This window comes from Ipomoea nil, unplaced genomic scaffold (genome assembly GCF_001879475.1).
Source record: "Ipomoea nil cultivar Tokyo-kokei standard unplaced genomic scaffold, Asagao_1.1 scaffold0317, whole genome shotgun sequence".
Taxonomy (NCBI): Eukaryota; Viridiplantae; Streptophyta; class Magnoliopsida; order Solanales; family Convolvulaceae; genus Ipomoea; species Ipomoea nil.
This window is the reverse complement of record NW_017616745.1, coordinates 3,096,956-3,111,846: the sequence shown is the minus strand read 5'-3', so window position 1 is coordinate 3,111,846 and position 14,891 is coordinate 3,096,956. Positions and strand designations below refer to the sequence as shown.

The window sequence follows — 14,891 nt, the reverse complement described above, 5'->3', positions numbered from 1 at the left end:
TAACACAATCGGTGGCTTCTTCCTGTTTAGATAATTTTTTTTAAGTAATTTTGATTGCTACTTAAAAAATATTTTCAACAAAATAATTTATTTAAAAATATTCAATGATTTTTTTCCATAATATAATATTTATAATTAATCCATACCATATTACATATAATTAGGAAAATTTCTGTCATGTGTATTTGTCATGTTCTCATTATCCTGTCTAATTATTCGGATTAGGACCGAATTTCCGGATCTAATTCCACCCTGATACACATGGGTTGGCCCATTTTTTATTGGGTTGTTGTCAATGGCCCGAGTGTTTATTTAATTTTAAAAGTATAAATTAAAACCATCTAAAAGTAGTAATTAGGGATGACAACGGGACAGGGCTGCGTGGAGACTATACTCTCCATTCTTGTCCTCGAAACATTTTGAAATATGTCACATTTTAAAAATTGAGAGCTAACATTTACACCACTAATATTTCAAATGTGACCTTAATAATTGGTATATTTGTGAAATGCATAAATTACAATATTCTCTATTTTAATTTTTTTGAATAACGAGAAATTGTGCATTGAGTAAATTTCATATTATGACTTTAGTAAATAAATTACCACAATAAAATAAATTTAAAAAAAAAGAGTAAATACCCAAAATGGTCCCTCGGCTATAGCTAAATCCACAAATTGGTCCTCGACTTTTAATTTCAATCAATTAAGTCCTTAACTTTGCAATTTTAACACAATTTGGTCATTTGTCTATTTGACCGTTTGTTGACTGCACTTTTTTAGGATATATATGTAATTTCATGGTCCATCGTCAGTTTTTTAAGGTTCCGGTTGCATTTCTAGACCGCACTGTTACATTTGAATCCACTGTCGGCGCAACACCCCATGCCGGAGAGATTATAGCTTTTGATAGATAGATCGCCGAAATCCTTGGAGTGGTTTTTCGAGGAAGTCGTGACTCCAAGCGATGTAGGCAAGCTGAACCGGCTCGGGATCCCAAGCAGCAAGCGGAGAAGCACTTCCCCCCTCCGAAACGTCGCTGTCACCTCCAAGAGCGTTCTCTAAGCTGAACCGGCTCGTGATCCCCAAGCAGTAAGCGGAGAAGCACTTCCCTCTCCGAAACAACGATGTCACCTCCAAGAGCGTTCTCTTGAGCTTTGCACGTGAAACTACATATATATCCTCAAAGATCGCGGTCAAACAAACGGTCAAATAGATGGATGACCAAATCGTGTCAAAATTACAAAGTTAAGGACTTAATTGGTTGAAATTGAAAGTCAAGGACCAATTTGTGAATTTAGCTATAGTCGAGGGACCATTTTGGGTATTTACTCTAAAAAAAATTAATAGACCACTCATACATAGAGTTTTGGAGTCAAACTTATATGGAGTAACATTTTAATTACCTCATTTTATCTGTCCTACTTACTATTTATTGGTCAAACCAACTATTGTTTGATTTATTTATTTTTTTTTTGTATTTTTTTTACTTATTTGTAAATTTAATTTTTTGTGTTTAATAATACTTTTAGTGTAATTTCTAAATATATAAAGTTTGTATATTAATACTAAATTTAATATTATGAAAATTTGAATTAAAAAAATTTTCAATCAAACTCAAATCGAACCAGACACATAAAATAAAACGAGTATAGCACTAAGTTAAGAGTATGAAACCAGGCCTCATAGTGTATAAATATCGTGGATGGACCCCACAAATACACATAAATTGGGTGACAATAGTTATAGTATTTTCATGTTTTTAGAAAAGATAGTTATTTATCTCAAAAAAAGAAAAAATAGTTATAGTATATTTTCTTAATAATCACGAAAAAGCCAAAAAGGAAAAATATATAATTTGCTGGCGTGGCATTAAGAGTGGGCCCTACCAAGACATCACCATTCTACCATTCTGGCAGTCTCACAATGTTCCTTTTTCTTCACGAGGTGTCCGTGTCTCTCTCTCAACTCTCAAGAAATTCCCCATTGATACGCTTCTTCTTCTGAAAAGAATAGAAAAATTTTTTTTCTCTCTTTTTCTTTAAAAGAATTTTTCTGATATTGATAGTTGATACCCCGTCGTTGAAACTCAGATATCTGAAAGGTCAGTAGCATTTGCCGGCCTCGTAAGATCCGAGAATCACTCTTCAGTCTTTATCTTTAAACATACGCAAAACTTTCAATTTTTTTTTTTCTTTCCCTAAAGATCCAATTTTTATCTTCAATTTTATTCGGAATTACCCGAAATACCGGAAGAAATGGGCATTTGCATTTGATTCCCAACGTTTTTTTTGTTTGACTAGAACTGCTTCCTCCCAACCGTTTCCTCCCTCTCTCGTGCCGAAAGTTTCTTGACTTTATCTGGGAATTTTGTATCTTCTTTTCCGGATTTTGGATTCATTTTTGGGTGTCGGGTATTGGGTACTTGATTTTCGGGCAATGTGGGCTGCTTGAACTGAGTTTGATCCAAGATTTTCGCGTCTGGATCGTCGGGTGGGTGCCAATTCTTTTGGCCGCATTTCCAGTTTGAAGCCCGATGGCGTTTATTTGAGCAAGTGTTTGATTGGGTTGAGTGTGAGTGTTTTAGGAATGGATTCATGTTGATTCTAAGGTATATTTGATTTGATTAGGAATAGATTAAAGATTCGGTTTTTGATCCGAGGATTAGGATAGAATAGAAATGCCGGTTGGAATAGAGAACGCCAGATTTTAAGGTATATTGATTGATTAGGGATAGATAAAAGATTCGTGTTTTGATCCAAGGATTAGGATAGAAATGCCGGTTGGAATAGAGCTTAATGCTGAAGGGGGGAAAAGTTAGATTAGGTTTTAGCCTAGAAATCATGGGCTGCATGTGCTCAAAGGGGGTATCTCCCAGGAAAAAGCTACCAGAGAAGCATGGAAAATTGAAGGAGAAAGAATCAAAGAAACATTCATCGAAACGTTCCGTGGCGTCCTATCGAAAGGATGATCTGGGTGTGGGGATTGATAGTGGCACTAATGAGGTCACTACTAGGCTTATCTCCATAGAGTCTTTAGAGAAAAGTGCAGGCTCCTCGCCCCCCGCTGGTTGGGATGAAGGGGGCGAGCAGGTTTCCGAGAAGGCTGTTGTGCCTCAGGTTCAAATTCGGCCCGCAACTGATGCTGCTGGCAGTGCCCCCGGGGGCGGGGGCAGGGTGCAGCCTCAGTTGAACAGTGTGTTCAGTGTGAGGAATGGAGTTGATGGTGCTCAGGTCGTCGCCGGGTGGCCATCGTGGCTAACTGATGTGGCCGGGGAAGCTATTAAAGGGTGGATTCCTCGAAAGGCGGATTCGTTCGAGAAGTTAGAAAAGGTCTTTTCCAATTCCAACACTCACTTTTCTCTGCGTTTGATGACTTTGTTACTATAATTCTTCATATCTGTTTATGTATTCTTGGTTTTTCGGGTTAACAAGCTATTCCATTTAGTTGCTAAGGGTATGATTATATAATTAAATAAGTCAATGACCTTTGGTCTAGTGGCACGAAGTGGCTCTCCCATATGGAAGGTCATGGGTTCGAGCCCGGGGCCATATTGACTTTTGTGCTTCAGTAGGTTCGAGAAAGTAGTTATATGAACAGATACTACATTGTAACAGAGTTAGTAGTACTAAAAAAAAAAAGGAACAAATGGTTTTTTGGGATGGTAATTCATATGTATTTTGTATAATATCGAGATAAATATGTGATTGTTGTCTTAGTTATTTTCTTTGCTATGAACATGATGTAGATTGGTCAAGGGACATATAGCAGTGTGTACAGAGGCCGAGACCTTGAAAATAAAAAACTAGTTGCCTTAAAGAAAGTGCGGTTTGCAAACATGGATCCAGAAAGTGTTCGTTTTATGGCGAGAGAAATCGTTATACTCCGTAGGTTGGATCACCCAAATGTGATGAAGCTTGAAGGTCTTATGACTTCTCGGGTTTCGGGACATTTATATCTTATATTTGAATATATGGAGCATGATCTTGCAGGTCTCGTTGCATCGACGAATGTCAGGTTTACTGAGTCACAGGTATTCATTCAATATCATCATTTCGTGAAATTTATTTTCTTGTCCGGAAATCCGTAATTAAGTAGATTTTGATGTGATGTGTAGATAAAGTGTTATATGCAACAACTGTTTCGTGGACTTGAACACTGTCATGGTCGGGGGGTTTTGCACCGTGACATCAAAGGTGCAAACCTTCTAATTGACAACAACGGAAATCTAAAGATAGCTGATTTCGGACTTGCAACCTCTGTCCGCTCCAATCAGCCACTGACAAGTCGTGTAGTCACGTTGTGGTATCGACCACCGGAGCTTTTGCTTGGCGCTACAAACTATGGAGTAGCCGTAGATTTGTGGAGTTCTGGTTGCATCATTGCCGAATTGTTTGCAGGAAAACCTATCATGCCGGGAAGAACTGAGGTACGTGTCTAGTTTCCGTGTTCTGTTTTTTTGGTCAGATCACGAGGTCTCCTGAGTAGGCCCTAATGGTAGGAGGCACCTTTAAGCCCGTACCATACTCACACTCCTGTTCGCACCGGGCCGGCCCAATTAAGGGGCTTTTGTTTTTTTGGTCAGACCACAAGGTGTCCTGAGCAGGCCTTAACAATAGAAGACACCTTTAAGCCCATACCATACTGAGACTCCCGTTCGCACCAGGCCGGCCCAATTAAGGGGCAAAGTGCTGGCTAGATTGGTTCTTCCATACAAGAATGAGTTTGAACTCCCGACCTCTCTTAAGGGATGAGAGTGCACGGCCACTCACGCCAACCAAGCTGGTTTTTCCGTGTTTTGTTTGGTGTAACTAAGATTATAGTTTCCGTGTTTTGTTTGGTGTAACTGAGATTATAGTTTCCATGTTTTGTTTGGCAATTGTCAATTTGTTATATTTATTGGTTTAAACTAATTGGCTCACTTACTGGTATCCTTGCATTTTTTTTTGCAGGTTGAACAGCTACATAAAATCTTTAAACTTTGCGGTTCACCGTCCGATGAGTACTGGACAAAATCAAAATTGCCACATGCAACCATTTTTAAACCTCAACACCCTTACAAACGCTGTTTTGCCGAGACATTCAAGGACTTCCCACCATCAGCATTATCGATTCTGGATTCCCTCCTGGCTTTTGAACCCGAGTGCCGGGGATCTGCATCTTCAGCACTTCAAAGTGAGGTAAAGTTTTGTTCCTCTGAGTATCAATCTTTTACTCTGTTTTTCTTTATCGCTCTCCATTTTGTGTTCCTAAGATCTTTGATCAAAACAATTTTCTTTAGGATTTCTAGAATTCTTGATCTGAAGTAACGTTATGTGTTTGGAAACTCCGCCTTTTTGCAATTTCTAACCCGCTACCATCCAATATGCTCGAAATGGCTATTGGATTTATTTCACGTTACACATATTTCGTCTCTCCCGCTATCCTATCTCTCTAGCTACTTTGAAAAGTAAACACGACGTCCATATGTACTTTCTTTGAGTTTCACTTTGGTTTTCCTTTTTTCAGTTCTTCACAACACAGCCTCTTCCATCCGATCCATCTTGTTTGCCTAAGTACTCACCAACCAAGGAATTCGATATCAAAATGCGAGAAGAGGAAGCGAGAAAGTAAATATATTTTTTCTTTAATTTCTTTTCTATTATTATTATTATTTTTTCTCTCTGCCTAATCTTGTATCTATAAGATGCTTTACTACAAGATGTGATCCCTGATCCGTTATTTACGACTAAATCTATCCCATTACAACCATGTGCTTTTTCGGTCATCTAGATTTATTTGTGTGGATTTTTTGTCTGCAACAAAACTACTATCCGCTTTGTTGAATTTAAGAGTCTCACTTTCATAAAATATGAGAGAACATATGAGTTTATAAGGTCATGTGTTAGAGTAGCTAATTGGTTGGATTCAATCTTTTAGTGTGGTTTGACATGTGCATTATAGCCCAGTTGAGTGACCTTAAACCAATCTTAGTTTGTAACATGGTATCAGAGCTTGCTCGGTCCAATTATGGGTATTGGTGTCGTCCAAGCTTTCGTAAACCCGCTTGTTCAGTCCACTTTGGTTTGGTGGTTAACCGGTTAGATTTATAATGGCCTGGTTGTCCACTTGGGGGAGTGTTAAAGTCCCAATAAAATAAGAGAGAACATATGGATTTATAAGGTCATGTGTTAGACTAGCTAATTGGTTGGATTCAATCTTGTAGTGGGGTTTGGCCCATGTGCATTATAGCCCAGTTGAGCGACCTTAGCTCTCTTAGTTTGTAACAAAAACATTATGATTGAAGCATGGCGTCTTATTTTCTTGTCAAAACCTTATGACTCGCTAATCATTTATTTTAATGCCAGGCAAAAAGGCGGTGTTAATAGGGAAACGAAAGTGTCTAAAGCTGTGCCAGCACCTGATGCTAACGCTGAGTTGCAAGCATCCATACAGGTATTTTCTGTTTCATATGTGTGTGCCTGCAATTTCCGTCTACAAATATATCCGATTTTCAAGTGATCTTAGGATACGTATTAAATTTACGTTGAATGATGATATTTAGAAGTGGCGAGGGCTTTCAAACGCCAAGAGCATCAGTGAGCAATTTGATCCGGCAGAGAATGGTGGTTCTGTTTTCCCGGGTGTGGCGTCTAGAGGAGCGGTATATAATGGTCATTTAGCGGTTCATGGAGGATGGAATAATGAGGTTAGTTCTTCGGGCCACGGTCCAGAGCTGAGACCGCACAGATCCTTCCAACCCCGGGCCGAGCTATCCAGATTCTCGAATTCAATGGCCGCCAGTGGTAGTTCAAGATTTGACCTTATCAGAGACGGCTGCCACCAATCACACTGGCCCGAAAAGCAATTTGACCGAAAATTTAACTCGATAAACGACCCAGAGTCGTCTCATTCTTTGCTCAGGATACCAAATCACTCGTTCAAAAAGGATCAGCAGCCGTCTAAAAAGGACCACACAATGGTAAGGATCTAATCTACGATCACAGTTGCTATACAAAGGCTCGCCCGCTAATCCTTTGATTTAATCCTCACCACAGAAAAATGCTAGAATGCACTACTCGGGGCCGTTGTTTCCACCCGGGGGAAGCATAGAAGAAATCCTTAAAGACCATGAGAAACAAATCCAACACGCTGTCCGCAAAGCTCATCATCTCAATAACGCTAAGGTGAAGAAAGCATACCATAATGATCATGGCGGGCAAACCACATCTCTCCTGCAGTACGTGGGTACAGGCCGGTGATTCTTCCGAGACGACACATGGCAGCAGTTTTTCAGTTTTCACCATATCCCTTAACGTTAAAACGAGGAATCGAGCAGGGAGAAAAGATAGCACCACCACCGGTGTTCAGAGAATCAAGAATGGAGCTCGGGATCAACAAAGGGTAAAAAAAATTTGTTTATTTGGTCGGGAAAACTTTCGTTTAAACACTGCAGGAACGTTCTTGTACAGTTTTTGATCAATTTAATCCTTTTTCGTAAGCATAAATCAGTGTCGCAAATGCATATAGAGGAGATTCATACGTATAACATCGTCTTAACATCTCATCTTAATAGGAGCTCCCGCGGAAACCTTTCTTGTTCCGCTGTGATGAATAGAAACTGAAAACATGTACTGAATAGACAATAGATTGTTTCTTGCAAATATCATGAATAGTTATAGTGTTTACTTTCATCATTGCTTGGCCCTATGTTGCAATTTGTTGCTTTGTTCATATCACTGCTCCTATAACATATGATTGTGATGCAGCTTTGAGCAAGCAGTGTACTAGTGTTGATAGCCTTCTAGCCCAGAATGATAAATTTTTGGGGAGAAATGTTCGTCACAAACAATGCGTTTGGTTTACGGATTGAATTTTGAGAGAATAAGAATCTAATTCAATGGAATATACAAAAAATGTCTCGAGAATCAGGAGTATGTTAGAATAAGCTTATTTTCATGATTCATTTTAAACCTATCTTGTGAACTAAACATGTAGATTTAAGTCTTCTGTATCTAACTTCAGAGGATGTTCAATACATTGGAAGTAAAAAACAACTTATGCAATGGTGTTTTTTTTTTTTTTTTTTTTTTTTTTTTTTTTTTTTTTTTTTACTATTGTTCCATTTCAATATTTGGGCCCTGACACTTTTTTTGGTCAGGTCATAAGGTGTTTTGAGCATATCCTAATTATAGGTGACATCTTTAAATCCGTACCATACTCAGATTAATCCTCATTCGCACCGGCACGGCCCAACTAAAGGGTAAAGTGTTGGCCAGATTAGTTTTTCCATACGAGAGGGGGTTCGAACTCTCGACCTGTCTTAAAGGATGAGAGTACACGACCACTCACGCCAACCAAGCTGATTGACCCTGACACTTTGAGTCCTATGACTATTGGACCATTTCAACATTTGGTCTTTGACTATTAATATTTCCACATTTAGCCACACGAAACATTTGGCCCTTCGGTCTAATTTTTGGTCATCGATGACCAAATTTGTATCTTTATGTTATTGAACATGAGTACATAAATAATTAAGTGACTTATCTTGAAAGATAAAGTTGGTCATCGATGATAGGAAATCAAGTCGGAGGACCAAATGTGACAAAAGTTCTAAAAGTCAGGGGGACCAAATGTAAAAATGATCCAATAGTTGTATAACCAAAAGTAGAAAAAACTCCTTGCATCCCCCCAAAGTTATGTAGAATGAGTTTCAAATTTTAACATGCCCATGGATGAAATACAAAATGGCAATGAATGGTTAAGAGAACTAAATCTTCACATTGAATTGGTAGATGGTAGCAGTACATGAGTCCATCAAGCTTATCATGTCAAATTTCCTATTAAGTCTTTTCAGGTGAGTAACACAAAAGTCAGTGCTGCAGTTCCAACTATCTACTACACAAAACTGATTAAAAACGAGAATTCGATTATTGCTACTTGATATTGAACAATTGAACTTGCACCCAAAATCTAATCGAAGACCAATGCAAAATACCATTTTTCCCTGTCTAATAGACCTGCCCGTCTGTGCTCCTGACATTGTTTGCTGAATTCAAACTTGAGGACGGATTGCATAACCAGCCGGAATGAGCTGAAGATGTGAGAGCTAGAAGGAACTCCGGGTGCCAGCAATGAGAAGACCCCCGCTGTCATGAATACAAGAAGTTACCCGTTACATTCCTGTCTTGGCTCGTTTTATTGCTGTTGCTTTAAATGGAGACATGCTCGGGCTCATGCTTGGACTCATGCTCGGGCTCTCTTCTCTTAGTGTTCCGTTGAGCATGGCGAGTTCCCTTAGCTGTTGTTTCTTATACTGATCCATAGGTTCATCCTGATGACAAGACGAGAAAGTGCAGTTAATAAGCTTTAGTCAAGTAACTAGCTCGGTTGGTGTGAGTGGCCGTGCACTCTCGTCCCTTAAGAGAGGTCGGGAGTTCGAACCCCCTCTCGTATGGAAAAATCAATTTGGCCAGCACTTTGACCCTTAATTGGGCCAGGCCGGGCCGGGGATTAGTCTGAGTATGGTAAGGGCTTAAAGGTGCCTCCTATAGTTAGGGTCTGCTCAGGACACCTCGTGGTTTGACCCAAAAAAAAAAAAAAAAAAACCTTCAGTCAAATACACAGATAAATATTACTCCTATACTCGTACCACAGGCTTTAGAAGGTCTTCCAGGATTTTCACTGCATAATCTATGCGGGTATTTATGATATCCTCGGGAAATTCTGCCTCCACGAGGATGTGTAGTGGTTCTTGAAGGTGTTCGTACCCAGTTTTATCTTTTAGTTTCTCCTCCTAAAGAAAACGAAGAAATCCAATCCAGTATGAGTATAAAGTACAACTAATGACATGAAGACATCAAGCAACCTACTGAATAAAAATCTAAATAAATCAATTCTTACACCGTTTTACATGTTTGTGTAGAGGAATAGAGATAGGGAATCATATAAACGTGACCAAAAAAAAAAAAAAAAAAAAACATTATACTATAGCATTGCACCATAGCATTAGGAATAAAAGCGGCCAATACCTTGATTGAATCCTTTACTGAGCCCCTGCCTCTAATGTATATTCTGCATTCTGTCATGGCCTCAACCCTTTTTAGGGAGTTTCCACGTGGTCCAAGAATTCGGCCAACAAAATTATACTGCATAGTTTTTTTACTTTTTGTGGTAAGAATTTATTGTTTTTTTTTTTGTAAAATTCAAGGTAAAAAATAGATAGATATGCAAATACATTCGGGAATTTCTCCACAGGAACATCCAGTCTGATTACTCGCTTCACTATAGTAGTTGTGGTGCCGGGTGGCACAGCCCAATCCAAAGGTGTGGGGTGAAACGTGGCCATTTTCTGAAGAAGTTTGTTTTCCTGAAGCAAAACCGGGATGTAAATGAATCACCCGTTCAAATGTGAGCAAGTTCTTACTTAAAGAGAACGAGAAGATTGCAGCAATCGAATAACCGAATAAGTATATTAAGGGATTTTAACAAATTTGCTAGATCAAGCAAATTGTTAACAATTCAAGTAGTCTCTCGACTCTTTCAGTGGAGTCCAGATCACTATCAAACACGATAAGTATGGCCCAACAAAAACATCGAATCGTACCTCTAGTTGTATGGAAGCATTCCATGCATCCACGTTTACTAGCACTCCATTGAGGTGTTGCCCAAAGGACCTATTCAAATTATCATGTCCTATTCTTTCGTGATCTGCAATTTGGTTGGATAACAATCCCAGAACATGCATTATTTCTGTCAACAAATAAAGAGACAACGAAGTAGGTTAATCAAATATGTCAAAGAAAAGGACCACCAATACACCCTGTTGTGACCAAAGGACTCTTTAAAAGATTTAACAATACGCCAGTTAACCAACTTTGTTGGCGTGAGTGGCCGTGCACTCTCATCCCTTAAGAGAGATCAGGAGTTCAAACCCCCTCTTGTATGAAAAAACTAATCTGGCCAGCACTTTGCCCCTTAATTGGGCCGGATCGGTGCGAATGGGGATTAGTCTGAGTATAGTACAGGCTTAAAGGTGCCTCCTACAGTTAGCTCAGGATACCCCATGGGTTGACCAAAAAAACAATACGCCAGTTAGAAGAAGCAACAACAACTCCTATCAAGTTCCTTCTGAACATGTACGTGCTAAAAACAAACAGTCATGCATCAATTTGAAATCCAATAAACAAGTAGAACAAAAAGTAAACTAATGACACTCTTAAATGTAATAGGTGATAAAACTTCCATGATATGAGATAATGAAGAAGAATAAGGATGGCATTTTGTTACTTTGATAAGTAATTAGGAAGACACTTGACTTTCATTTGCAGTGTGACAAAGATGACAATGAAAAATAGCATCTGCAGTTCAGCTCGATGGACATATTGTCAATGGACGGAAGAATGAAAATAGATACTCGGGTGATGTGCAAGACTTTTCAACCAAAGTCAATTTTGACTACGTTTGATCAATTCATCAACGATACTAAAGAAGTGTTAGGTTCCTCTAACGAATTTTGCTTCAAATTTGTGAAACAATCTGCGACTCAAGTTCTCTGTAGCATTGCTAGGAAAGTTGTTTTTATGTCTGACTATAAGGAATGTTGTACCATTCCATCGATCCTATTTGTAATCGTTTCACCTTATGATTAAAGGAATGATACAGGTTTGTTTGTAATTCATTCCAATCTTGCGTCAAGATATGCATCCCAAGGTAATGAAAGATCTTTCAGGTCACTAGGGTTCAAATAAAAATCTGCCTTTTTTGCTTTTCAATGATCAAATTGTGAGCAAATGGAATGTGCATCGGTATAGTTCAGAATAGTATGGGGCAACAAAGAACTATCATATGCAACAACTAATCTCTAGTGGTAAGAACATACAAACAACCTTGATTAAGAAGCCTGTTGCACGTGGGAAGTACTCGCATGAATGGTCCCAACTTATTCCTCTCCGCCAATAACTCCGTCAAATACCTGTCGTTTGAAGAAACCAGTCACTAGAATCCGGCAAAAAGTGCAACAGATAAAGAGCAAGAATGAACATATAGATATGTCCACAAACAGATCGAGAGATAAAGAGAGGGAGTTAATGATACTAAAGATCAACATTTCAATTAGGGAACTTCTCTGCTATGCTTAAAACTCTAAACGTTTCTGTAATCCATAAAACTGAATATCATATTATCAAATCAATCCTCCGAATTTATATCCCTAAAGTCTTTCTGCAATTATGCCAAACCCATGAATCTCTCTGATGTAACAAGTAATTAGCCTAATTGAGACATTATGAATGTTAATTTCTAGATTCAGACCCTACAAGATTTCAACAAGAATGAATTTTGGAACACAAACTAAAAGGAAGGAAGAGTGAGCTAGAGTGAAAAAAAAAAAAAAAAAAAAAAAAAACAGCAAATTCATGGATTCAAAAAATGCCCAAATGAACTATCCAAGCACTGTGGGCGAATACACAATCAAATAATATCAAAAAAATGCACAGAAACAACAAAAAGAGATTTCAGTTTCACCTTTCACGATCTGTGAGAGGCGGCGAAGACCTGTGGACCGGGTCCTGAAGAACAACAGCCGGAGAAAAATGGAAGAAACTCCCGGGTGGCACTTTGCTCTCCATTCCCTGCAAAAACCCAAACCAAAAATCACAAAAAGAACTCAACTTGTTCACTGTTGCATCAAGAAAATCCTCAAAACTCCAACACATTATGAACACATGAAGCGATAAAAAGGGCAATTACTGGGCAACAATGGGGGTGGAAGGATGAGGAGAAGGAGGAGAAAGAAGAAGATGAGTTCTGGGGTGTGCTTCCCCCCTTATTAGAAGATTGATTGGTGTTTGAAGGGGGGAGAAAGAAAGAAGAAAACCCCTACTTACTCATGCCACTCAACAGTCACTATACTACAGCGCTGGATTGTGGCTGTGTGGTGGACCTCAGTTACCACTGTTAAACAACTCTAATCTACTATTGTCTCTTGCACTACATTAATCACGTTTAGATTCATTCCCCATCTCTAATGCTTTATAGAGTTTTACTTGTTATAATTTATTATGACTATTTTTTTTTAAGAACAATGTACATTTGTTATAAAATATACCATAGTATAATTCGTGACGATAATTTTTTTTTTTAGTATTACTGACTTTGTTACAATATAATATCTATTCATAACTACTTTCTTAACCTACTGAAGCACAAAGCGTCAATACCGCGCTCACTAGGGCTTAAACCTATGACTCCCAATGTGCTAATTCATGACGATATAAAAATACCTGCATGGGCAGCTCAACTGGTTATAGAGGTGAAAGTTTTGAAGAATGATCCGAGATCGAGTCTGATTTACATCCTCCCAAATGCTCTGTCGGGTTGGCATTCTTCCTTTTGGAAGAATGACGATATAAAAATTATTACTTTGTAATTCTTGAGCTATTATACCATGGACCAGGGTCCACCTTTTGATCCTAAACGACGTATAAAGTGTGTATTTATAATATTGAAATTGTGAACTTCTAGAATATAAATTGTGTTTTAAAGTCAAAAACACATAACAACTGCAATTGATATTGTGTGGCTGCAGTATTTGAAAGGAACTTGTGAATACAAAACAAGATAATCAATTACATATATGTTAACATTGTGTGTTCGTAGTATGCAAATCGTTAATTTTTAAAAAGTAAATTGGGAACATTTGGACCCAGGTCCACCTTGCTGTAATAATAATTTGCCGTAATTCTTCTCCCAAAAGGTTGAATCCCCAACTTCAATGGCCCCATACCCCGGTTTAACGGAGTATTTGGGATGATGTAAATCATGGTAACTCAATGGCACCCACACCCCAGTTCAACAGAGTATTTGGAATGATGTAAATCATTATAATTCAATGGCTCATCGTACATGGTCAACTGTTGTTGCGCACAAGTGATCTATCCACTTTGAGTGTAATTCATACACTATCGCCGTCAAGATTCAAACTTTGGTCTTCTTTCAAATATTGCCTACTTTGTAATTGATGTATTGATTGGATGTGATCTTTTTAGCTCATCAATGTAAATTGAGTATTGAGAATATATACTATCTCTTATCAAGTAAAACTTTCTATTTCAATTTGCATAGTATCTCTCAATATAGTCTTATGTTTAATACAAATATGTATCTTCATTGTTTTGTTAGAAGTATTAATTGCATTTTGATTCGCGTAATAAAATACACATTTTTTTGAATATATAAATGGGAATTTAAAATGAATATAAAGGTGTAAAGTAATAACATTATTTTAATGTTTGGTTTGCATAAATGGAGCATATAACCAAGACCATGTGGTCTAATGGTACCCGGGTTAGACTTCTATTTGAAAGGTTGTGAGTTCAAGCCTCAATGAAAGCGTTATTGGCTCTTTGTGTTTCAGTAGATTGCAGAGGTAGTAGCATTCAAAAAAAATGGAGCATATAAATTTGTATTCAAACATTAAATTAGTTGGTGTGAAGATAATAAAAAAAAAAACATAAATATTCAAATAATATATGTTGGGCTCATACGATATAGTCTCAACTCAATCATCCAACATTTTTTTTTTTTGAATGCAATCAACATGTATCATGCATGATGTATGTGTAAGATTTTCCCTAATAATATATATTATATATTATATATTATATATTCAGGTCTTAATTAAGTGATACAAGTTGACTAGGCTTATTATTAAGTGGTCTGGTTAGACTGAATAACTAGAAGTTATTAGTCAACCAGACTATGTGTTTAATATAATCCTGGATTTATGGGATACATGATGATTGATGATATAACACATTCACTTATGGTACTCTTACTAGGCTTATTATTAAGTGGTCTGGTTAGACTGAATAACTAGAAGTTATTAGTCAACCAGACTATGTGTCTAAT

At 37.9% G+C, this 14,891-nt stretch overlaps 2 protein-coding genes across 4 annotated transcripts; one reads left to right on the top strand and one right to left on the bottom strand.

Moving 5' to 3' along the window:
- Positions 1-1,935: 1,935 nt before the first annotated feature.
- LOC109169463 (probable serine/threonine-protein kinase At1g09600) lies at positions 1,936-7,673 on the top strand. 2 transcript variants are annotated; one of them, XM_019318347.1, is made up of 8 exons: positions 1,936-3,331; positions 3,748-4,032; positions 4,117-4,428; positions 4,952-5,179; positions 5,508-5,608; positions 6,347-6,434; positions 6,544-6,960; positions 7,037-7,673. In XM_019318347.1, the coding sequence occupies exons 1-8, from the start codon at positions 2,798-2,800 to the stop codon at positions 7,238-7,240; spliced, it is 2,169 nt and encodes a 722-aa protein (XP_019173892.1). In that variant the 5' UTR covers positions 1,936-2,797; the 3' UTR covers positions 7,241-7,673. The 2 variants fall into 2 exon arrangements, with proteins under 2 accessions (XP_019173892.1, XP_019173894.1); XM_019318349.1 differs by having other exon boundaries at positions 6,544-6,961; positions 7,018-7,205.
- Positions 7,674-8,742: 1,069 nt separating this feature from the next.
- On the bottom strand, positions 8,743-12,904 carry LOC109169572 (KH domain-containing protein At1g09660/At1g09670-like). 2 transcript variants are annotated; one of them, XM_019318448.1, is made up of 8 exons: positions 12,732-12,900; positions 12,507-12,613; positions 11,870-11,955; positions 10,588-10,733; positions 10,219-10,350; positions 10,013-10,129; positions 9,634-9,777; positions 8,743-9,315 (listed from the first exon to the last, which is right to left on the bottom strand). In XM_019318448.1, exons 2-8 carry the CDS (start codon positions 12,608-12,610, stop codon positions 9,157-9,159), a joined length of 888 nt encoding a protein of 295 aa, XP_019173993.1. In that variant the 5' UTR covers positions 12,611-12,613; positions 12,732-12,900; the 3' UTR covers positions 8,743-9,156. The 2 variants fall into 2 exon arrangements, with proteins under 2 accessions (XP_019173993.1, XP_019173999.1); XM_019318454.1 differs by having other exon boundaries at positions 9,268-9,348; positions 9,591-9,777; positions 12,732-12,904.
- Positions 12,905-14,891: the final 1,987 nt, after the last annotated feature.